Source organism: Ptiloglossa arizonensis, chromosome 13, assembly GCF_051014685.1.
Source record: "Ptiloglossa arizonensis isolate GNS036 chromosome 13, iyPtiAriz1_principal, whole genome shotgun sequence".
NCBI lineage: Eukaryota > Metazoa > Arthropoda > Insecta > Hymenoptera > Colletidae > Ptiloglossa > Ptiloglossa arizonensis.
This window is the reverse complement of record NC_135060.1, coordinates 6265047-6291524: the sequence shown is the minus strand read 5'-3', so window position 1 is coordinate 6291524 and position 26478 is coordinate 6265047. Positions and strand designations below refer to the sequence as shown.

At 42.4% G+C, this 26478-nt stretch overlaps 1 protein-coding gene across 4 annotated transcripts in view; it reads left to right on the top strand.

Moving 5' to 3' along the window:
- LOC143153603 (uncharacterized) overlaps window positions 1-26478 on the top strand; it is a 192440-nt gene that overhangs the window by 125218 nt on the left and 40744 nt on the right. For 3 of the 4 annotated variants that reach the window (XM_076325000.1, XM_076325002.1, XM_076325003.1), the window contains 2 exons: window positions 14964-15857; window positions 20241-20321. In XM_076325000.1, coding sequence (XP_076181115.1) covers window positions 14964-15857; window positions 20241-20321 — 975 coding nt within the window. The remainder of the gene's footprint in view (window positions 1-14963; window positions 15858-20240; window positions 20322-26478) is intronic. The other variant, XM_076325001.1, reaches the window with a different exon arrangement.

Sequence of the window (26478 nt, the reverse complement as noted above, 5' to 3'; positions counted from 1 at the left end):
AACAAAACTGAACTTCGGGAGATGAAACGGTCCGACGAATCTACCGAACGATCGAAACGAGGCAGATAACTTGGAAAGATTAAAAAGTTTGGACGATATAAGAGCGGCCGGAGCAAGTTGTAACTTAAGAAGATTAAAAAGTTCCACGGGTGTATCGGACAATCGAAATGATAAAAGGCTCGGAACGATCGAGAAACAAGATGAAGTGTACAAGATGATCGAGACAAGATGCAAGCTGAGAAAATTAAGAAATATACAAACGTGTAAACTCGAGTGGCAATAACGTGGCCGATGAAATTTATTAAACGAAAGTGAGATTCGACACCGTGTTGAGATACAAAGTACAAGAGGAGAAAACGAGAAAGAAGAATTCGATTATCCACAACGAAACGTATCCGTTTCATTTATTATTAATTCTCGTCGAATAACGTGTTGCACAACGAACTACTTACGTACGTATCGAAACGACAACTTTTTTACCAATTTTTCTAAATCGTTCGTTAAAACTTCTTCGTTTCTCGAAACGAATCGTACACGCCCCTATTTTTCTCACGGTTTACCAACACTCTGCACAGAGATAAGAAACAACCGGAAATCCGTGAGTTTCGTTTCTTATCCAGTCTCGATACCCTCACCCGCCATTAATTTATCAACAGATACGTATCGAGTGCACACGAGCTTGCTCGTTCGTTTCTTCATCCTCCAAGATCCCGTGCACCTGAAAACAATCGAGGTATACCGAGCGATTCTTCGATTGGATACTCGCACGCTACGTTAACCGAGGGCATACATAATTTCTGCATTAGTCTAACGAGGTAACACGCACGGAAAACGGTTAAGGGGAGGTTTTCATCGGTACAGAGAGGATCGTGTTGCAGCCTCGGCGAGAAATCGACCGCCTTATCTTTCCGAGACTTCGTTCTTCGATCGTAAGTACATACAGCCACCGAGTAAAGCTCGCGAGCGAGCACGAGAATCGAAGAGGAGATAAAACTTCCGGTTATCCCAAAGTGAGTCGAATTTACTATCCCGGAGCGTTCCATTTCTCTGCTTCGTGCGACGTATCGTCTCCACGTGAATTTCCCACGCGTCTCGCACGATACATTTAAATGCAGCTGCAATTTATCGACCGATAAATCTAACGGATGGCAACAAAATCACAGCTCGCAATGACGCTCGGGAATCATTGCGAATTTATGCACGGTGGAAATAAATAAAAAAAAAAAATAGAGAAGAAACATTAATTTATCGCGTCTGGAACAATTGGCAAGATTGGAGAATTTTTTCAGGAACACGAAGAATGAAAGTTGTACGTACGTATATGGTGCATCGGCTGACAAAATATTCTCTTCGGATTATTACTTCGCGTAGCGATTTTCAAGTATCATTTTCAAGCAAGAGAGACTCAGAGATCGATTCGATTTCAAATTTATTTTTGTAGCAAATGTTTCGTAAATTAATTCAAATACACGTACATTTGGATATGTCTGTTCTGTCTGACCTGGCCCTCGTCGACTCGTAGTCGAAATGTAATCTACGCTGTTTACGAACCGCTAACAAAGTCACGCATGAGATGCTGTACAAACTGATTCCAAATGGTTCCAGTTATACCAGCTCTGTTTGAACCGAGAATCGTCGAAACGAACGGAATAAATGTTTGTAACCTCTTTCTTCTATTTTTCCGTGCTAAATTTATCGCTACACTTTACGAAACATTTTACGGATAATATTGAATGATATTTTACCAGAATCGTAGAGAATATTTTGCAAGCTCGAAAAGGACCTATGTTTAATCATCGTACTTTATTTACTTTATGTTTTGCGCAAAGTGTGCAATGCGTAGTGTCCCGTGAAATGTGGTACGAGAGAACGGAGAAGCTTCGTTTTTGAGAAAATCGATTTGAAAAATTGTAACACGTCCAAATACTAAACGTGCGAGATCAAAGTTTAGCGTGGTTTCGGAAAATTCAAACCTTCAACATTTACATTCCTATGTAACTGTTAAAGCGTTGAAAGTATTGCCAAACCGAGACCACAGGAACTCTCGTTAACCCGAATTTCCAACTTTTCAAACGTTTAACCAGTTTTCCGTTCACGTACAATGGAACTTTATGGGCCCTTCGATTACGTGCAATGGGTATTTTTATCAAGAGAATAATCATGATTTTTTAAACGAAAATAGCACAATTTAGAACAACGTGGAAACGTTTGTAAATTCTTAACACGTTTTAAATGTTAATCCACGATAGATCCTTTTGTCGTGGTAACTTAGAAATTTATCGATAATACAATTTGATAGACTTTCAAGGGATGTGTAATAAAGTTTCGCACAATAAAGGAAATATTCTTTTTTCTTTCGGTTCTACACAGTTTGCAATAAATTTGTCCTTCTAGACAGCGGTGTTATCAACTAATTTATCAATTAATATTGATTGTCGATAGAGTATTGATAATTATTACCGTATCAAAGTCTATAATCGATTCTCGCAAAAACGATACCTCGTACGAATAACAATTATCACACGTTATCGGTTTATATTTTTCACACGTAATTGCTCGACTTCCAATTGTATCATTCAAAGTGTAATATCACGTATTCTCGTGTGATTTTCACAAAACGAAGCATGTTCAATTACAAAATTTCCAGCATTTCCGGACAAAGAACCGGAAACAAATCTTTCAAAGTTGGAATAGTAATTATCCACTTGCTATTAAAATTTCTGCATTCGTTATTTCACCCGTAGCGATTATCTCGCGTTCGTGTAACATTCGTTTCCTCTTTCGTGTTCGAAATCGATCTTCTCAATTGAAACTCACCCTTCGTGTCCTTCGACTTCGTGGTCACGGTTCTCCGTTCGTTCCGTTCACGTAGTTCGTCCTTCCTGTATTTAACACCTTGCTCTCGAACCGGTACAGGTCCACGGGGCATTAGATTTTTTCCATCCCGAGTCCCGAGCACCGAAAAAAAAAAGAGAACGCGGTCAAAGGCCGATCGTGACGAGTCACGCACGGTGTACAAGCAAGGAACAGAGAGAGTGGTGTAGTTTTCTCTGTCGAACGCGTTGCAATTAGCGTTGCATCCTCGGAGTATTGGGTTTCTTTCGGAAGAGAAGGTGCAGGCGTTATTTCTCGTTCGCGTGGAACGAATCGAAACAATGTCCCGTTAATCCCGGTGAGATTGGCCGTAGAAAAGAGTACCTCGATATTGTACAATGCGATGGAGATGGACAGACGGACACAGAGAGAAAGGATGAGCGTGATGGCGTGCGTGCAAAGGTACGATAGAGGAACACGGTACAGAGAAATTGCGAACGAGAGAGAAAGGTAGAAAGAACGAACCGATTTTATTGTTTGCTCCGTTAACGATCATCGAAATATCAAAGGGTGGACGCAGTAGTCTCGTATGGCTCGACGAAGAAACGGTACGGAGAAATTGCGAACGAGAGAGAAAGGTAGAAAGAACGAACCGATTTTATTGTTTCTTTTTATCAACGATCATCGAAATATCAAAGGGTCGAAGCGGTGACGTAAGGTTCGATGGAACGTTGACTGTCCGAGGCGAGGAATTTTTTCTATGAAAAAATATCAAAATCTAACCGGAGAGAATGCAATTTGTTTGCGAGAGGGGTAGCTTCTATGCACTTGCGATGCGGAACACGCACCGTTGCCTGCAAATAATGCGAAACGCTAAACGCGGTGCAACGTTGCGACGCAGATGGGTTCGAGCCTCGCGTATCCGTAGATTATCGTTACCTTCACTTTACAAAAGAAACAGAAAGAGTAAAATTAATTACGATTCGAGGAAAAAATTAAACGATCCAGTAGTTGTTCGTTGATCGTTTGGTAAGCCATCTCGCTGTAAGGGAACGATAGTTATTTCTGTTTCGTTCGGTTCAACTTCGAACGTGTAAAGTAGTTCAATGTTCTTGACAAAGTGAGTGTATCGTCAAGGAAGGGACAGTTGTCGAAGGATACGATGATCATTTTATTAGAACGAGGTAAACGGTGGTTCGATCTTGTCCAATAACAAGAAGAAGCAGATTAATTGTTACAGTACGAGAAGTTTAAAATAGGAGTCCGGTATCTTTCCACTTGAATCGATTCAATGATGTTCGCTAAACATTTTTCCGAAACGTACTTTTACGAAGATGAAAGTGAATTTTTATTTTTTTCGTTGGCGGATTTACATTTTTGTAAAACTATTCCCGACTGTACGTACATTTCTATATTGCAAAGCAAGAACATTCTCGCAAACGGATTCACAATAGCGGGAATTTCAACCACGAAGGGAGCTGACCATTGTGCGATACTCCACCTCGAAGGTAACGAATTCCACTTTGAAACGCCTTACACGACTTGAGAATGCAAATTAAATAACGATGTATCATCGTTAGGACCTCGAAGCTCGAAGGATTATCTTATATTTTCACAGATTGTGCTCGTCGACAATGATCGATCGCAAAATAGAAAGGAATCCAGTAGTTATTGTAACGTTAAGTACCTCGAAATTGCAGAAGTTGGAGAAATGTGTTTTTGATGACAATTTCGGGGTGGAGGAAACTCGCGATTAATTACAATACGAAGAAGAGATCTATCGTAACGTAGATATCTTCGAAATAATAGAACCGAGAGAGAGAGAGAGAGAGAGAGAGAGAGAGAGAGAGAGAGAGAGAAGTATTTTTGATAATAATTTCATGGTTCGTAAGGAACGATCCTATTATCGTGCAAGTATTTTCGAGATACGGAGGTCGTCTCTAGATTTTTAAACAGAATAGTGTATTTCTTGCGCATCGCGTGACAGTACCTCTTCAGGTGAGTACGAGGCCCCGTACAAATAACAAGTTCCCTCTGACTATACTTTTAAATTTCTTCGTATCTTCTCCCGCGTTTCCTAACGTCACCTCGTTTCTTTCTTCCGGTTTACAAGTGTCTGCATAACCCAGAAGCTTCTGATTCGCGTCATCGGTGTGTACCATCGGCCGTATACAGTGCGCTGTAACTATTTTCGATAAATCGAGAACGTATTTTAACGGAAATATTTGTACACTTTGATCGACCATTAATTCTAATGACAAGAATAATCAAAGTGCAACGATTCATCGCTCGCCGTGTACGTACAGTGTTCAGATTGTGTTCTCGTTGGAAGGATTTTATCGTTTGTCGATCGTTGAAAGTAAATATCCAAAATTGCCAACGAGAACACGGATAACGTTGAAAAAGATCGTTAAACGTTAAAACAGTTCTTTCTACGTATAATAGTACGTTCTCTTTGCACAAATATTCTACACAATATCGGTTAAAAGTAGTTAAGGATGTCCCGTTACAAACCCAACGTAACGGGCGTCGTATTAGTCTCGAGAGTCTTCGGGACAGGTTAAATAGAAAGTTACGCGGTTTAAAAAAGTTAGAACGATTTGGTACAAAGACACTTGACCCATATAGAACTTGTCAACCGTCTGTATAATAACTTCTTCCAAACCGTGTAACTTTTATCGAAATAGCTTCCCGAAAACATTTCGACGATAATAACGTCCGAAATACATTCTACGGTCGCGAAATTCGAGTACGGTTGCAAAAGGAAACGGGAACAAGAATCCAAAGAGGGTTAAAAAAGGAAATTTACATTGGACGAAAGCATCGAGGCACGTCGACGAAAACGAAACAGGAAAGATAGCGAATTTCATTTTTGAACTCTCGCACGACCGTTTGTTTCTTCTTTTTTTTTTCCTTCCTTATCGAACACCGTCTTGCAGAGTTTTCCGAAGAGTTTTCGCGAATCGAAGGTCGCGCGGAAGTGTGACCAGAGTAAGAGAGACAGAGCAAGCGAGCGTAAGCGTGTGTGCAAACGAACGAAGACTGGTGAACGGGTGGAAGCAAGCCACGAGGCGAAATTTAACGTGTGCGAAAGAGTGAAGAGACGATCGAGAGGTGGGGAACTGGAGAGAAAGAGAAAGAGAGGAATTCCTGAAGGGTCGAGCGAATGGGCTATACGAGAGGAAGAGAGAAAGTGAGTGAGAGAGGCAACCCGTCGGGGTTCTGTCTTCTTCGCAGGTTATCGGAGCTGTACCGTCGAGGCACCTCCTCGAGCCACGGAGGGTCCTTGGAGAACGATGCCCCGGGACCGAGCGCAACCTCAACGACCTCGGAGTCCTTGGAGAGCAATGGCCTCGATACCGAGATACCAGCTACCGCCAGGAGACCCCGTAGTACGAGAGGTTCGCAAAAATGGAGTAACGTACGCGCCGTCATGGCGCTATATTCCTCTCTACGCAAGATCAAGAGGTACTCCCGTCATTGCTCGATATGGACGGTAACCTCTGAACTGCACTCTAACAAAACCCATTACACTGGTACACGCGTACACGTGCATACAGACATATACACGCGCTACACGTACACGAACGAACGAACACAGGATGTCTTGCGAGGGATGGGCGTCAGGGATGGGCAACATTTTCTAATTTCAAGTGCACCTAAAATCCTCGAGTATTCCAATTAAAGTGTATCTGAAATATCGAATGGACGAATTTCAGGTGCATCCGAGATATCGAATTTTCTAATTCAAGGTGCGTTTAAAATATCGGATTTTCTAATTCAAGATGCATCTGAAATATCGAATTTTCTAATTTAAGATGCATCTGAAATATCGAATATTCTAATTTAAGACGCACCTGAATATCGAATTTTCTAATTTAAGATGCATCTAAAATATCGAATGTTCTAATTTAAGACGCACCTGAACATCGAATTCTCTGATTCAAGATGCATTTAAAATATCGAATTTTTTAATTTAAGATGCACCCGGACATCGAATTCTCCGATTTAAGATGCATCCAAAATATCGAACATTGTGATTCGAAGTACATTTAAATCCCTCTACCAAATACAAGGCTGGTATAATTTAGTCCGGCGACAAGCATTCGTGATCGCGCCAAGAGAAAGTACACGGCGTGTGAAACTGAAAAGGTTACCTGAAAAATTATTTCCGCCCGACACGTGTTTCGTTTTGCCTTAAAAAATTCCGTTGGACGAACGGTTGGCTCCATCGCGCTAAAATGTTTCGAGTGCAACAGGTTAACGGTTTTCGAACAAAATTTATCCACGGCCCGCGTGTTTGAAACCGTATAAAATACACTTGCGCGACTATCGAATACGATACGATAACACATTGAACATTCATTGTGCATTTTTCAGCACTCGACTACAAACGAAATTCAAATCGTCGTTCTCGAATTCGAACTAGTCGTTCTCGAATTCGAACCTCCTCGTTCGAATACTTTTCGAGAATACGTTCTGCCCATCCCAGTTTCTCGCGTATGTACCTACCTCTCTCTTGCCGGTACGCATATCGACGCGTCTCTACATATATACGTATATAAAATATATATATACATACGTTCCACACGGCCTCGTTCACGATGTAAATCTGGTACGGGGATTCACCGAGGCGGAAGCCAGTGAACCCGAGGAAGGAAACGGGTCGCCGCGACCTCGCGAAAAGGAGAAGAAACCGCGGCCGAGCCCTCGGGACTGTTTTGTTTTTCCTCGGATCCGCGGTCTCGTTGCTTCACCGATAATATTCCCTGGACGACGTTTACGGAGAATTCCGGTCGCGACGTGGCCGAACAATTTTTTACTCCGACGGAACTGGTCGCGAGAGCGCCCTTAATCCTTAATCGCGCGATTTTTTCCCACGCGGAGGACGCAGCGAGATCCGTGACAAATCTTTACGGATAAATTATGCACCAATTGTCGTTACGCACCGTGTTCGTTATTTACCAAAGAAAAGTTTCTTTTCAATACGTATCTCGTACCGGAGAAAAAAATAAAATCACAAATATCGTCCACTTTCGATCCGAGACCAAAGAAACCCTCTCGATTCTTCTTCGGTCGTACGGGTTTTCCTCTAATTGGAATTTTCCGGATTCGTTAGGATACCGTTTCAACGTGTCGCTACGGGCGAACCGATACCTTTCTCACGAAGCTTAACGCGAACGTGTACGTGTCGTAAAAGTTTGACAGGGAAACGTCGGAACCGTCGCGTTTCGCCACCGATTTCGTCCATTTTTACTTCGTGAACGTGCCACCGAGTGCAATCGAGGCGACGTCGCACGAAAGTATTGGCCGGCCACCGGTCACCGCAACGCCAACCTTTTCGCCGCTCAATCTTAGTCCGTAACGTCGACTTTACTGCACAGTACATACCACCACTTTGTATTAGATGACACGGCTGATGGCCAATCGCTGTACCCACTTTTTTAGCGATTCCGAGCGTCGTACGGATAGAGACTGCTCGTAACGACGAGAACCGGACAGCTCGGGTTTCTCTTCGCGTTTCGGCTGAAAGTCCTTCGATGTCGTTCGTCGCGACGAGAATACCGATCGTTCGGTCACCAGAGATCATTTTTGCTACGATCTACCGATCGAGAGACGTCCGTTATTTCATTTCTGTACTTTTCTCCAGCGAATAAACGTTCGATGAGATCGTGTATCCGTTTTCGAAAAGAATTTCCGAAAAGTTGTCCGATTTTTCGCTCACTCGTAACTCCTCGAAGGAATTCAGGTCGCGATCGTTCGCGAGGACAACGTGGATCGCATTTTTGCTACGATCTACCGATCGCGAGACGCGGAATCACCTTTTTCTAATAACGGAACTAGGAATCGCGTTGGAAGCAATAAGGATTTCCAGCTCCGAAACCAAACCGTTCGACGTATCGCGTTTTACAGCGTGACATAAATTCGAGCGTTACAAGTCCGCGAAACATCTACAAGAAGATTCGGAGTTTAACGATCGGTTTTACGGTCTTCGAAGAAGCACGATAAAGAGCCATCACTGTCCGTTTCGTATCTTTAGCAGCCTTGCACCGATGACTGTAGCGATCAACGACGAGAACAAGAAAGAAAGAAAGAGAGAGAAAGAATGAGAAAAAGGGAGAGAAAGGGAACGAGAGAAAGAGAAAAGGAGAGAGGTAGGACAACCGAAAGGGAATAGTTTTTCGTTCGCGATTTTCACGATGGTTGTACCTCGTCGTTAACGAATCATTTTATCGACGAGAAGACCAACGCGCGATGAAACCTTGGAACAACCATCCGGTGATAATTTCGGTAATTGGGAAGCGGCAGAAAGAATCCAATCCTGATCCTCTGTTAGGGCGAGTGCTTGGAGAATGATAAGAAGACGAGATTGCACGCATTGAAATTAGACTGCAGCGTTCTCTGGCATTTGGCATGAATTAATAAGGGATCCTCGTTCGTTTCCTTTCTTGGGGGAAATGGTGGAATTCAATCGACCGGAAATTGCAATACACTTCCTGGAAGCCTTTTCGCTCTTGTAGGAAAGAAAAGGGAAAAGATCGATGTCGGCAATATTATCCTTTTGGTAACGGAGTACTCGCAATTGTCCATTTGGACGAAGTTTTAGAGTCAACGGTACGAGAGTAACATTAACGTAGAAATTTACGTGTAACGTAACGATCCATCTCTGTCGCCATAATCGTACGGTCGAAACGTTAAAGAGCCAATAAATGACTGATCACTGCTACATTATACGTTCATCGAGTTTTATAATGCAAACTTTAACGTTAATAGTTTTCATATAGAAATTATTTTACCTGCCTCGCACATTTACTCCACTTCGGTGGAAATAATACTTTCGAGAATTTCTTATAGAGCGTGCAAGATGTTTCGTAAAACATGAGCGTAATTTCGTGGACAAATTAAACTCGCTGTAACAAAGTTCGTGCAATCCTGTTTGTCCTGTTTTATTATTTTTCAAAGTTACGAACCCGCGAACGTTGGAATATTACTTACACGGTCTGTACGGAAAGTACTATTGGAAATTTGCGATAGGTACTGCTCTCGGCTACGAAACCAGAACGAAGTGAATTAAATTGAACATTATGAATGCGGTTGTAAGTCAATAAGACCACAATGGGCGATGTTGAGTCCAGGATATACTCGAGTGGAAGTCTTTTCGCGTTGAGTCGAGTCGATTCGTTTCGAAAAGAGAAACGACCAAACTGGAAAAGAAGTTCAAATTGGACAAATGCCTGTGTAAACTTTATTATTTTTACGTGCTCGAGTCGTGCTCCCATTTTATGAAACAGCTTGCATAGAGTTTCTCGCATGTGTCTCCTTAGAAGAACAATTTTACGTTTCATCACCTGCATCCGTATATATACATTTATCGATTTAATATATTCGTAATGATTCGTTACATTCATATTTAATATATTCATAAATTTGTACGACTCGTACCAATGGACTTCCGATAGATCCCAACGGTCTGATTAATCGATCGCGGCAAGAAAACGTCTACGTATCGATTGCAAACGTACCGTCGTTTCCAAAATTGTTTATAATTTTTTCCTCTGCTTAAAATCGATCGATTCGTTCGAATACCGTTCACCGGGGTGAAATAAATTCAAAATATCCCGATACCCGTTCCCAAAGGGATAGTGGACGATCGTTTGTACCCTCGGCGACGAAACTGTCCTTTGTACCACCGTTTCGTTTCCATCCGACTCGTGAGAATCCCGAAAATTTCAACGACTGTGCTTCAACGCTGAACGTTCGACGCATTCCCGACCGAACGTTCGAAAAGAAATTTATCTTCGCGTAAACGTCCAGACGAGAAACGAAACCGATCGAACCGATCGGACGTGTTCCTCGCGCGTGAACAAAGGGACGTTCGTTAATTGGTTCGGTGGTCGGTAATGTATCGAAAGTGATCCACGAAGCACGGTACCGTCTGCATGAGAAATTAGAATGCAAGAAAACGTAGTATGAAACCGTAGTTGCAAGGAAACATGTGAACTTTCTCACCTAAAGTCGTTCTTGAACTGTTATGAGACGAATGAAACGATACCGATGAATAATCTCTGGGTGTTCTAGATTAGATCTCCGATTCACGGTACGAGTGTAGCGATGTTCTCGGAACGAATGCCGACGCTTGTCTCAACTGCTTCCCTTCTACCAGCTCGTTCGATTAGAGAAGAAAAAACCAGATTACCAAGCGTATTCACAGTTCACCAACAAAACGACATTTATCATATCTCTACACGCTCACACACGCCGTTACTGGACACACTGCACACATACACAGAGACACGTACATACGTACACAAACGATACACGTAACATGGGTGTGTTAACGATTATAGAATGCGTAGTGGCATAAAAAAGTTTACCTTTAGTTTCGTTCTGCCTCTGTCTAACGTACTTGACAATTCTCTCAATGTTTCTGTCTCTGTCTGTTTGTCTATATCTGTCTGTCTGTCTGTCTGCCTCTCATCCATCTGATGCTCTGATACTGAACTGATCTTACTCGATTCTCGCTCACTTCTTATTTCAAGCAAGAATCACCTACCATCTGTCTCGCATAGAATTAGATTAAGGAAAAAAAAAAAGAAACGTTACGATAATAACGATATCAATAATAATAATAATGATAATATTAATAATCGAACGACGTCGATTGTTTCGCAAGGGAATGGTGTGTTTCTTTCGTTTCAGTGGGTTTGGCGAATGGAACGAAAATAGGTTTAATTTTGTCTGCTCGCAATCAAGCATATAGATATGTATACGTATGTATGTCCATAGCGAAAAGTGTGGAACGAGATGCAAGAAGGTTTGCGATACGTGTACGGGCGTATCATGCATGGACATGGTTTGCAAAAGGTTCTACGAAAGGTTCACGAAAATACGGCGTAACACTGTTTTGTTGTTTAATCGGTTTGCACGATGCATCCCGATAGAAACGTGTGAAGCATATGTGTCGCACAGAAGCGAGGCGAAATATTTCTCGTACCAGTCACGTTAGACGATTTCTTAGACGATTTCGATAGACGAACGTACGATGGATTTTTACTTTCGGTTTTCAAACTCGCACCGACTGCCATATTTTCATTGTTTCGTTATTTTCTTTTCTTTATTTTTTTTTTTCTTTTTCTTCTTTCTTTTTCCCCGCGTAGAAATGATTTTTCGCGAGCGAAGGTGACTTAATCGAAACCGTTTGTCACTGTTTCCGCGAAACGAGCATTAAAATCCTCGCGTCATGTAAAGACACCCATAAATTTTCACGGAAGCTTGCAACACCTTAAGAATAACTCCGGGAGACCGTACTTGTACTTAATTATACACAGAGTGGAGCGTAATTCGTGGCACGAACGAAAAGAACACGATCCCTCGTGGAAAATGGAACGGGAAGTGCGGAACAATGTCGCATTCGCGAGAATAAATGTTCGAACACGCGAAACGCACTAGTACGCTAAATTAGAAAGAGGCGGCCACGGATTCGAGAATTACAAAAATTAGGAAACTTTGACGATACGCGTTAGATGTCTCGATAAACTCTGCACCGTTTGCGTTGCGAGAATTTCAAGGGGTGAAATCAACCCTCGTAAATCGAGCTAAATTTATATTTATTCGATGCTTCGCAAACGACGGTAGACGAACAATTTATGCACACCTTTTTAATTAGACGAACTCCGAAAGCTACGATAAATAAATAAATTTTTAAGCAATCTTTTAAGCGAGTAAACTACGAAAGCTACATGCATCAATTTCAACCAGGCCATCGTTGCATTGGTAACCGGTACAAAGTTACTCAATTCGTATTCTTCGATTACTCTTATATTCGTTACTCAATCGTTACAAATACGAATTCAAGGCAATATGATAAACGATTGAAAAATATGTCTCTCGAGTTACATCGCGGACGTATCCAAGAAACGTTCGAGATCGTTTCTTTGAAAAAACGAAGACTCGCTTTCTATTCCTTTTTGCGCGAGAAATCTCCTCGTTATCAGTCGGCCACTAATTACGCTCCAAGCTGTGCAAAGAAAATGACGAAAATTTGTTTACCGTCGACCGTTCTCGCGCGCACGCTCGAAACTTGTGCGATATTTTACAAACGCGTTTTCTTCGTTTCGCCGTAGCGGACTTTGAAACTTACTCGATACACGTACGTGTACACGGTGTCAAAAGAGATTGAAAATATTTTCTTTCTCATTGAACTCGGTGAACATTTTTAAATCGACCCAGTTTTGCAAACGGACACCTTCGGGAGTAGCAATTTTCGATTTCGATAACGCGAATCACGAAAACCCGCCAAAACGTTGATAAATATCGTAGCCGGAAGAACGATCCAATTATTTATTTTCGCATTACACACGTAGTAGACACTATCACGATTTCATTGTCCGAACGGAAAATCGCTTTTCACTCCAAAAGCGGTTGATTTGCAAAGCACGTTTGACGTTGTCTAAATATTTCTCACTCGTTTAGTTCATCTAACCCTGCGTTCCTGAACGTTCTATCGAATCACTTGTTTCAATGCACCGTACATCGTTCTAAATTTCGTCCCTCGATTCGTGACGTTCAGATCGCGTAAAAAAAAGAAAAAGAAAGAAAAAAAGAAAAACTGGAAAGTGTAACGAACGACAATCGGCGAGATCGAGAAAGGTAGGTTCGAAATACCATTTTGGGCCGTTGCATTTGGTAAAACGAAAGGAACGCGAATCCGATACTCGTAACTCGAGGTGGTTACAGTTTTATTTCGAGACCGTGAGGATTTGGATTTATTGGGTCTTTCCCTGCAACGGTTGGAACGGTAACTGGAAGAACGGCCGAAACGAGAACGCTATTTATCGAAATGGCGGAATACCGAACGATCATACAAGTCCCTCGGGGTTACAGGGTATTACGTCTTTGAACTCGAAGGCGGCTATAATGTGCAGACTTTGCCGCTCCGCAACGTCTTTGTCCGCACATACCCACGCTCGTACATAACCCAAATTTACTATACATTCGTGGAGTTATTCGCGTCGTAAAATACACTTCTAACTGCGGCCAGGGCAATAAGTAACCCGACATTAACGAAGTCACCGAGGAATTAAAATGCAACTCGAAAGTACGAATTACGAGCTGAATGGCAGTTAACCGCTTTGCTGTGTCGAAACTGTGTCTACGGGATGATTAAAAAATAAAACAAAAATCGAAGAGATTAAAGGTGTATAAAAATGTCCGATTAACCGTTGGTCCGAGTATTAACCGACTACGTAAAAGAATAACATAGAATGACAGAGAAATATAATAGAATAATTGAATAATATAGTTAATAAACACGCTGCGTTAAATCGGTACCCAGTTGAGATCTTGAATCGCCAAGAAATCAGAAACGAGAACAATCTGTGCACCCTTACGACTCGAGGACCCTCTAATACGGGTCAAGAGAAGCGAGTCGATTATTTCTTCGATTCTTTTCCAACGATAACATCACTTCAACGTTAACATCTCGCGAATAAAGTCACGTACGTGTTAGCAAAAACAGAGAATAGAAACCACTCGGATAGGGTTGATACTCGGATCCCGCGTCGACCGATCGTTTCACATATATCCATAACGCGAATACACGGCTCGGAATATTTCAATTCCATCCCTCGAATCGTCTACCGCGGAAGATAAATCTCGAGATCGAGTAAAAATATACTTTCCTCCGATTCAAAGTCACGGAAGAGTATCCGAAACTAAATTTACGTACTTTGTAACGCGCAACGCTGTAAACTTACCGTACACCGGATGACTCTCGCTCGTGATTCGTACTTCCGTAATCCTCTCGAAGCTTCGCGGTGGAGGCATTCGAATTTAAGAACGCGAATACATATCACCCGGTGATCGTTAAGTCCTCGCCAAGGGAGATAGAGAGTAAAAAAAAAAGAGAAAAAAAACAAAGCTCTCGCTCGAGCGAATCCAATGATCGATACCCGGTGAAATACCAAAACTAGCGTCTTTTGGGTAAGCACTCGCGATCATCCGTATTTCGATCGAGGGGAAACTCGCGTCTGAATCGTTACGATAACTTACCCCGAGGACTCGGTGTTTCGGTTCCGATAACCGTGGTTTTCCGTCGGTACGATTAAATCCGTCCTTGACTGTCGATCTATTCCTCTTTCTGTTCCCAGAACGAAGAGCAATCAACGGTGGATGAAGCTGCGCACCACCGTTCAGCTCTCCTCCGCGATATCGACGATCCAGAAGAAACCACCGTTGAAACGCGAGGACTCGTTTCTCAAGAGGTTCTCCACGCGACAGATCCCGGAGAGCCAGGAGACCTTGGACACTGGAGAGGGCGAGGGTGACGCCAACGACGACAAGGATTCCAGCGGTCGTCGCCGTAGACGGCCGAGGAGGCCCCAAAAGCCACCGAAAACCGTGGTCAATCCCGACGAGAACTTCTACTACTACTGGCTGATGCTGTTGTCCGGCTGCGTTCTCTACAATCTCTGGACGTTGATCGTGCGACAAAGCTTACCGGAACTGCAGGCGCTGGCGCCAGCCGCCTGGCTAGCGTGCGACGGTTTCACCGATCTGGTCTTCTTTCTCGACGTGGCGGTTCAATTCCGTACCGGATACCTCGAGCAGGGCCTGATGGTCTACAACAACAAGAAACTGGCCGGCCATTACCTAAAGTCGAAGTCGTTCGTGCTCGATCTGCTCGCGTTGCTACCGTTGGATCTGCTCCAAGTGAACCTCGGCAGTAACCCGATGCTCAGGTTCCCCAGATTTCTGAAGATCTACCGGGTGTACAACTATTACTACATGGTGGAATCACGGACCGTTTACCCGAACCTGTGGCGTGTGCTGAATCTGATACACATACTGCTGATCCTGGCCCATTGGTTCGGCTGCTTTTACTACTTGCTCAGCGAGGCGGAGGGATTCCAAGGGGACTGGGTCTATCCGTACAGACCCGGCGAGTACGCGTCCCTGACCAGGAAGTACCTAGGCTCGCTGTACTGGTCCACCCTCACCCTGACGACCATCGGCGATCTACCCACGCCGGAGACCAACGCCGAGTGAGTGATATCTCTCTTCGACTGTACACACACGCACACTATTTTTTCCCCGTATGGTCTTGTCTTGTCCGATCCGCGTCCCGTTCCGTGTACTCGCCGGTTAGTTAGCGATCGCGTGGTCACCCAGGCCGCGGCCACTCTACTAGAACTTCACCCAACGACTTCAGACTCGAGAGAGAATGGAATCCCGGCATGCTGGCCAGAGATCGGTCAACGCTGCTTTCGAACGATGGAATATTTCCTCGTCTATGGAAACCTTGTCTCCGTTCGCGATCGCTCGCCTTCGAGAGCCTCGAGATCGAATTTTAGAACCGTAGAACGTTAACTTGCGGTAGAGTTGTTGGAAGTTGAACGGTTTTTACCAGCTACGGGCTACTTGAAAAGTATCCCGAGTTCCGAGAAGGAAATTATGGTAGTTGTAAACGGTGTCTGCCGGTGTAAAATTTTGTGCTTATCTAGGGTTCGCCGAAAGAAAGATTGCTCGACGAACAAGGGTTGGAATATTACTGTTCGTCGAGGTACAGAACGTATTGTTACGAAAGGTTACCTTTCTTCGTAGAATACGTTTGTGCGATGTATATCACTTCGGTAGACTTTTGAACGAGAAACGTTTTTATTTAGTACTTTGCCTCTTTTAACGTATCGGTGGATTTTAAACGATACTTTGAATAACAGAGAACAGATTTTATAACCAGCAAGGAAAACCTCCGAAACGTCGGACGTTGATTCTTTGTAAAACTTCGTAAAAATGTTTATCGCTCCAATTACACCGTATTTCGTTTCTGATATTTTTTTCTTAAAGGGAAAAACTACTTGTATCACGACCACCTACTTTATTTATGCCTGTATAAATTTTTGATTGCAAAATGTTTTTAAAAATGTATCGAACGAAAGTTGTAGTGTAACCGGAGGTCTGTAAATCGATAGAAAAAATGTTTTCGAAGAAATGGAAAACATTGAGCCCTGGTGGAACAACGCGAGTTTCGTTCGACACATTTTGCGATATCCTTTGTAACTTAAAACTTGTGTAGACGCAAATAAAGTGCGTGGTTTCGGTACGAGAGGTGTTCGAATAAAAACAACGGCAACGAAATACGTCATAGTTGTTACATTGAATCGATAAACATTCCGGCGAAGTTTCACCGAAATCTACGTGCAACAGTTCGCAGTATGCCCTTGTCGGTGATAAATAATTTTCGAATTCGTGTTTATCAAAACGATGTTTTTCATTTTTACGAACCGAATGTTCGATACAAACTATAGAGAGTACGAACAATTGTTCTGTCACTTCGAAATGGTAATTCGTCGTAATAATACATTCGTCCTGGTTGTAACAAATTTACAAGCTTTAAAAACAATTAATAATTTAATAGAATACGTTTTTCTCGGCTTAAAATCAACTTCAACCCTATACGAGAAGGGTACATCGCTTTAAAGTCTCGCGTTATCGATTTCTACCATTTTCTGAATCTTTGTCGATATTCTTTATCGATATTCTCAAACAGATTACAATTATTACGCAAGATAAATAAGATCGCGATTGTATACTTGTTAGACCAATTGAAAAATAACGAAAGTTCGTGTAAAACGTACCTAGATTAAAACTACTGATAAAAATGGTCCATTTACTTACTATTGATATCATTTCACGCGATAATCACGTTCTAATAAATCCATACGTTTAAGACAGTTTCATTCTCAAAAATGAAGTAGCGATCATGTTTTATAAATGCTGTACATTGACCGTCAGGTTTTGCGATATTTGTTTCGAATTCACAAATCCTTTTCTTCGACTCGTCACGTCCGTTGTAGTTGATTTCACGGTTTGCAAATACCTTGACTGGACAATTCGAATTACTCGATTTAATATTCAATTGAATATCAGATGATCAAATTTAATCGTTTTTCGATCTTGAAATGGAAAAACCGTCTTCGACAAGATTGTAAAATATAAGAATACGTTCTCGAAGCGAATGAATTTATCGCCACGGGGTGAAAGCTTAAACATTCAAAACCGATCCGATGGACGCGTCCACTGTGAAAGATTAAGCTGTGCTACTATTTTCGACAAGTGACACAATAGAGTTCTGTGTACGAAGCTCTTGATAAATCGTGCTGTGTATCCAGCGGATTTCACTTTCCGTACCCGTGCTAAATTTCCCTCGCAAAATATTGTCAGTGCTTTTCGGAACGTGACACATGACACGTGCTCGCGCGTGCCGAAAACCTCGAACGAATCGCAACGCCGAAGAAATTCGTGAAAATATAATTATCATCGACGTAACACCTCGCGCGCATTTCTAAGGTTTTTCCTCGACGAAGTTTGTGCTCGAACACGTATACGTTTTTCTTGCTTTCGAGTATCGAGTCGTGCGTCTTGAAAGCGTAATCGACTGTTACGACGGGCCAAAATTGTTAATAAGATTTAATTTGATTCGAGACGGGTACTGCAACGAAAATTGTGCATCCTTGACTCGTCGCAACGGCGGACCGCGAGTGGAAATGTATTCTTGAATCTAAAATATAATTAATTCCCCTCGATAGTACATTAATTACATTATCTCTGTGTTCTGTGTTACGAGAGCGCGCCTCGTTCGTAATACTGAAAATGACAAATATATTTCAAACCGTGCAAATGGCATGATACACGTCGGGTATCTACTGTCTACTATCGTCTAACAAATCTAGACATTACGGGTCACGGTTGCACTACATGCACCAATTAATTTTAACGTAACCATCAATCTACACCGTTGTCAGGTACTGGATTATAATTATCTTTCGAATCTAACGGTTAACTGTACATCGAGTCTAAGGTAATTTGCGTTTCGGAGGTACTTTTTTTAACCGTACCCTTCTCAACTTTCGCGAATCAACTTTCTACCCCATATTTTATTCGCATGGAATTGAATTAGAATTAAGCATCTACATAACACCTGCGTCGAGTGAATCCGCTTAGCATAATCCAATAAGATATCCGAATGTCTTATTCTGCAATTCAATTTTATCTTATGATCTATTAAATTGATTTAAATGAAACCAAAAGTACGCTGAATCGATATCGTCGATCACGGTGACTGCGTGTACCAGATTTTCGTTTCGATAAAAAATCCAAAGAAACAATTCCACGTGTAAAAATGTACACTTACAGGGTAAGGGTAGGAATAGTTTCATTCACTTGAAGTAAATTCTTCTCGCTCCAAAAAATTATTCCTTACGATACAGTTTCTCAAAGTGTCATTGGAATCAGAATTATCAAATTGGTGAACTCTGATTGCGATAGAAATTGTTTCTAGTATTTCTTACCTATCGCAGTTAGAGAATAGTGACCGATTGCTCGTAGATTCGAAGTACAATTTTATCGCGAAAGTTTAATTTTTTAACCCGAATAATTAGTTGAACACAAAGTAGTCATTAATTTAGGAGAGATTACTCTCATCGATGTATCAATGATTATGGTTCAGCCAACCTTGCCCTAGACGTAACTAGATGACTGATTTTTATACGAAGTCGTACTAGCTTACTGCCAATAGTAATTCTTGATTATTTATCATTTTAAATGTAATTTATCCTTCGAGATTCTTATCGCGACAATAAACGTAGATCGAGAGAACAACGTTCTCCTTAATGATAAAGAACTGGTCGTACCGGATAAAAAACTTACTTTTCACAATCGGGACACCTCCGCAGAAAAAGTTTGAGAATTATTTTACCGAGTAGTTGATTGCAACTTGCGGAACAAACATTTGCTGGTTTGATGATTCTGATTTCGGTGAAACTCTAAAGAGACACGGTACACAATGAACTCTGTAAAAGGAAAATTGTTTGCAAGAGGTAATTTACTCCAAGAAAACGATACTACCTATCTCAATGTAGATTTCTACTCGTAGAAGTTTCCTTTGGAATTTCCACCAAAATGAAAATCCAGTAGGTGCAATTCGACTGTGTGGTCGTCAATTATATTGGATTGTTCGGAAAATCGTTTCGGTTTCTTTCGGTGAAAATGAAACACGAGTTTTTAAGAGTGTACAAACATTTGATTAAATTATACATTCTCCATTTTGGAAAACGAAATTACTTTCAGAACAACCCAATGGATCGAGTTAGCTTACTTTTCGTCTCGCGTATTGGATTCGTCCGTGGCACAATGCCGATCGACGAAACGAATTGATAATTGGTAAACGATGAAACGATTCGCGGGCATTTGAACGGAGGAATGTCGCACACCGATCTCAAACCGGTCGTTCAACGAACGATTTCGTACGACGAACGAAATGACGAAAGCGTACGGGTATTTCCATTTTCTCTTGGGTCAAGTCTCTAGCGAACTGGATGCTTAGGAATTAGACTCGTGAAGCGGCCTTGTTGTTGTTGTGTTGGCAGAATCGTAGCGGGCGGCAATCCCCGGAGCCTCGGTCGTCGTGGCCGACTGTCCCGGCTTCTGCAGTTCAAGCATAACGGAGGGTATCTGTATCGTTTCCAAAGCAAAAGCAAAGCAAAAAAAAAAATAAAAAAAAAAAACAAAGAAATGAAAAGAAAAAACAAAGAAAAGGCAAAAAAAAAACAAAATAGAACGAAACAAATATAATCGAACGAACAACCGGAGAACAAAAATTATCCGAGAGAATCAGACGAAAGAACGACGTACAGGGTGTATCGTAATACGTAATTTCAGCGATGGATCGGTGAAACGAAAACGACGAGAACAATTCGTACGAATGTTCGTAACCTGTTTGACGTTGCTCTCGAATTGTACGTTTATTGTACTACGGTAGCGCGCGGAGTTCACCTTAATCTTGAATAATTCAGCACGGTAAACGAACGCTGGACAATTACTTTCGAATACCTATCGAAAGTAAAAAAAAAAGAAAACAACCAGTAGATTGAACAATAGACTCTGTACCATCTGTACAATCCATGGAAAATTGTTCGCTCGAGATTTGCGCAGCCACTCTCAAAATTGTAACGATCGTCGTTCGTATCGCCACTTGCAACCTAGAGACAACATCCCTCGGGAATTTTTTTGCGATTGATCGTTCGAGAGACCGACTCGGGATTGTTACTCTCTCATCGAGAGAAGCGGGAAGTATCGTGTACTGTACCAGCTTGCTACAGTTTCAGTATTGTAAACTCGGTTCGTGGTCGAGAAATACCAGAAACGCATGACCGTAATTTTCGGGACAAGGTGAAACAGGTCACACCTGTGCGTGAACTTTCTTCGTCGTTCTTCGCGTCCCTGATCCATTGCTGATGCGAATCCCTCGTTGTTACGGTACACATGGTATGTGTATATATATACATATATAGTATATATATATATATATATTATATATATATATTATATGCATACATATATATAAAACAGAGAGGATGCCAAAACAGCGAGTGAGAGGGGAAGAATCGTGCGAATGAAGCACGGCTTGGGATTCAAATTGAGATTGAACGGTCGAACGAGCGAATGCTGCGAGGTTAGAGTGACTGAGAGGGCGCGGGAATCGGGTACGAAAATGGCGCGAGAGCTATAGGGCGAGAACGTGAGGAGAAAGGTTGAAACGATGAACGAAGGGAAACTGGGAAAATGAGAAAAAGAGAGAGAGAGAGAGAGAGAGAAATAGAGAGACAAAGCGAGTGAACGCGTGTCGGAAGGATGGATGAAATTGACGATGGAGTAGGGGTGAAAAGGGTGAGGGGATGGGGGTGGGCGAATAAACGGGAAACGCGACGAAGAAAATAATTCCGCGGGCACACCCGGCCAAATTACAAATTTCCCGCGTCAAACTGAGAACGAGTGGAGACCGGTTGAAGCCAAATGTAGAATTTGCATAGCTATAGACGCAATCAGTTAAATTTGCAACGCTAATATTCGTCCGGGATGCTCGAAAGAGACGTAGCAACATATCGGTCTTCACCCCGTATGATAACCATTCGTGAATCGTGTATTCGTCGCTATCGATGTGGTTCTTTCGCGACACACCTTCGAATTTCAGAGACGATCGCTCGATTCGTATCACCGTACGCGCGACGATACCGGAGTACTTCCAAAGTGGTTAGAAAGAAAGTAACCAATCCGAGATTTTAGCGGCCATCTTGTTCCGAATACTCCCGTAGGGAGTCGGTGCAACCGTTCCAGAGATTCTACGATTGTTGTAACGATTTTCGAAGGTTCCGTTTCCTCGCGCCACGATTCTCTTCGCGAATCTAAACTGTGTTTAACCTCCTTCGAGGTCTTCGTTCCGCGAAAGATGAAAATATCACGGGTAACCGAATCGGGAGAACGAAGAGGGGTTTTCATCCTCCTTGGAACCAAGACGAAACTCGAAGTAGCTCCATCATCGGTTGAGTAGCATCGCGAAGAAACGAGGATTGAACACCAAGTGGAAAAAGAACTTTCGAAAGGCGATGCAACAACGAGATCGACTCCCGAGGGGACTCGAGGCGGTCGCTAACGTTTCGAGTTAGTTTCCACGACCAGTTCGGAAATGTTTCGGTATCGCCTCGTACACCCGAATTTCACATCCGTTCACCGTACTCGTTTCACGAACGTCCATTCGAAGAAACGAAGCCCCATTGTACACGGAGATTCGATATTTTGATTTTCGTTTGTTCCACGAGCAAAATGAATCCTCGTACAGGGATTCGATGTTTCGGTGTCGTCTTTGGCGTCAATTGGGAAAATTAACCGATTGTTTCCAACGTTTATTTCCATATGTGAATATATGCAACGCGCACGCTCGGTTGGGAGGGCCGCGGAAGGCTTTCGCACGCGCGCTAATTAGAGTATTCATGGCCTCTCGATAAACGACGTTAATGTACTATTTATCAACGCGTTCCAATTTCAACGGTGGTCTCGACAAGGGGACCGTAGCGGTTCCCGCAACGTGCTCCATCTCGTGCGTGTTTCGGGTGATCGATGAACGCCTCGTCGTTCCCTTCGCGATCGCGAACCGATCGAACATAGGAGCCAACGAGCCAGAGCTCGAGAAAAATTACACGGGGACCACTGAGGAGTTCTTCGAGGGAAGCTGTTCGTCCACGGTAGACGGAAAGATAAGCAAGCACGCGTTAACGTCAATCTTCCACGATGGGCAGGTTTCTTGCGCGAACCTCGCTCAACGCCAGACACAAGGGTTTTTCGCCGTAGCTTGGGCGGGAAATATCGAGAAGACGGTGTAACGTGACGGTCTCGGTAACAATAACGTGAGAAACGGACGCGCGAAATTACCATTCAAGTTCCACGGGAATTTGAATTCGAGTTTCGTTCCACGGGAATGATCCGACTCGTGAATAAATACGATTCCGGTCGCGTCTCCGTGCAACGATGCACGAGAAACACTGAAACGTACAATTATCTCTGGTTCAGTCACGAGCCAGAAGCCGTATCGCTTGATGAAGAAACTTTTGTAACACGATGTCTACCAAGTCCGCGCGCAATATCCAACTTTGGTTAGCTTCGAATGCGTGCGCGCGAGAAAAAGGCAAAAAAATCCCAAGAGTGTTCGATGATCGTTTCGCGATACAATTTTCATTTTTCAATTTAATTTCGATTTCAAATTACGATGGTTTTCGAAATTGGAAAAAGTAGATCGAATTTGTAAGTGGCGATCGAGGATCGCCTCTCGAGTGGAAAGGGTTGATAGTTGTTTTCCAAATAAGTGACTCTCCACCGGCTCGTTTATCACGCCGTTGACGGAAAGGTAGTTATCAGGGCAACGATGATAAACGGGACACCTCGTAAGTGATATTCTAACCGCTCCGATCGCTACGAAAATAAAACGTATCGCGAATTACGAGCAACGCGTACCCGGGGACGATAAAAATCGATTCGAAGAATAAATATCGTCCGAACGTGGAGGGAGCGTGATCATTTTAACGGAAACGTTTGGAAAAATTGCTCGTACGACGCGCGAGGAATCATTAGAGAGTAGTCACTATTCGTCACAGCGTGCCACGAATACCAAGCTAGCTCGTGAATGAACGAGACACAGCGGTACGGTTAATTAGTGTTTGTGGCGCGATTGCCGGTAGAAACGTGTCACCGTGACACCTTGGTGACCGTGCTTTCAATATTACCGACTACGGAAACCTATTCCACGAAACCGTGCTCGTATCTTAACCGCTGCACCAAAAGAAATTTTCATATTTCTTACTCGATGGAACACTTTTTGTACAGAAGCTGGAAATATCGCGTTGGAAACTACTGGCTTGAAAGTAGTTTCATTTTTTTCGGTGAAAATGAAATACGATTTTTTCAAAGCGTACTAACATCTATATTGAATTCGATATTCTCAATTTTGGAAAACGAAATCACTTTCCGAACGACCGAATAAAAACCAAGCAACGACCGTCTCGATCGAAACGATTAATGTTCGTTGGAGCATCCCGTTTGAATTTTCCCGCTCGATGTACACATCCGAAAGCCTTTAAGAGATTGGCCGAAGAGGCACGACGGATTATGGCTCGCGGAATTTCGGCCAGCGAGCAGTCGAGCACGCTCTCGGACGCGTGTCGACAACGAGGGGAATGTTCTTGTCGGAACGTGGCTGAACCTCATCCTTTATCGCTGGCATTTGGAATTCCGGCCTAGCTGTGTTACAAACGGTCCACGCTCGCGGTCGACGATAGTCGGTCCAGCCTAATTTGAATAATACCCCAACGGATATTCTATCACGTAGCGAGGTCAAAGCGAAACCTAGAGATACTTCCCTACGTTCCGAATTTTCATTCGTTCTTCGATCGATTATGTTTCGCGAAGAGGGCACTGACGCGATGCCTCGAAGCCCTTCTCTATCGAAACTATAACACACAGTCGATCTATCTTCAACGAAAAGAGATACCTATTACCGATACCACGTCTGATACTAGTAACACTACGACTATCGCATTGTTCGGAATGTAATTTCGTTTTCCAATACGAAGAATATATAATTTTATGAAACGTCGATACGCTCTGAAAAAATCGTGTTCCATTTTTACCGAAAGAAAAGATACGACTTTACGAACGATGACTTTATTTAACGAATTTTATTCTACATTTTCGAGCAGAGCATCTCCTATAGCCGATTCTACCATCGGTCTTTACCTATCGTCTATAATAACGAGAGACAAAGCGAAGGAATATCTTTGATCTCAAAATTGAAAACTTGGGCAATTTTTACGCGCAAAATTCTTCCTCCTCTTCTTCTCGGCTAGAATACATATAAACGAGAATAATATAAAGATGAGTTTTACAATAAACTTTTTTCACGAGTTTCCATCTCTTCAACGTAGATCCATTTGCGAAATTCGTGACGAATATTCACCGTCAATTTGTAATCGAAAAGAAAACGACTTGTAGTAATTCTTGCAGCTGTTCGTTTTATCGAATATTTATTTAATCGACCACGATGCAAATTGATATTTTCGTGGATCGCCGCTAAAATCGGCCGATACCCGGCAGTTGTAACTTCCTGTGTTAACGACGCCGTATATTCCGTCGGAAATTAGCGAGTAAATGCGTGCCGCAACCATTATGATAATTTAACATAGAACGCTCGTTACAACCTCACGTAATGGGATCTGTATTATCGTTGTGATAACCGGGCCGATATAAATTCCACCTTGTCAATTTCATTTTAGAGGCGCGGACAATTTACAAACTGCGAAGCCCGTGAAGATAACGTGTTCACGGGATCGGAAAACGTAGTCGTTGAAGGAAAATCGTTCGAGGGAATCAATTTATCCTTAAATACAAATTGACACTCTTTTCAAACGTAATCGAAACTGATTTCTTCCTACTTGTCTCAAAATTACTCGAACAACGATCGTTTATGTAAACTTCTTAGATCGTTACATCCTTCGATATTATTTACAATTGATTACCCAATCCTCAACCAGTTACACGGTAGACGTTATAGCCTCGTTTAAAGTTAAGAGAACTTATTTCTAAATTTTCAAAAAACAATTTAACCCGCTGTCGATCATTCGCGTGTTCTACGAAATGTACGATACATCGTTAAAGAAATTTATCGAGCGTTGGTGACTACCGGATAACAAGCAATCTTTAATACCGATAAAAATGTTCGTTGTCGCGTTCTCTTTGCACGTAGACCAACTCCGGCTTAAATCGTGGCTCCTGAATGGAAGCAAACGAACGCTAATCATCGACCGAGAGAAGAAAAAAGGAAACAATATCACCCTTGAAAATCGATGAAAAAGTAAAACAAGGAATAGAAGCTTCGTTGATAAAAATTCGACGATATTGCGTTACCCTGGCGCTAATACCTTTAACTCGACTTGAATTGCCGCTCAATTCCGAACGAAATAAACCGTGCACTTCCGATACGGGTAATTTACTAGTGAGTTCTCCGGATGGTCGTCGATACCGGGAATCTTTGACATCGTTAACCTTATCTTTCGTCGGTTGGTAGTCGCCGAGGACAAATAGAAACTACGCGGGGAAAATTCGGCCGTGAAATAGAGCCGCTATTGGTTATTCGTTTCCCAAAGCGAACGAACTTCGAAAGAAACTTCACCGACCGTAATCCTCTACCGTTACATCGATATCGTTAATCGAACCGAGCAATTTTTTGTTCAACGTCCCGAACCGTATACTTTGAATCGTTATTTAGAATTATACGAAACA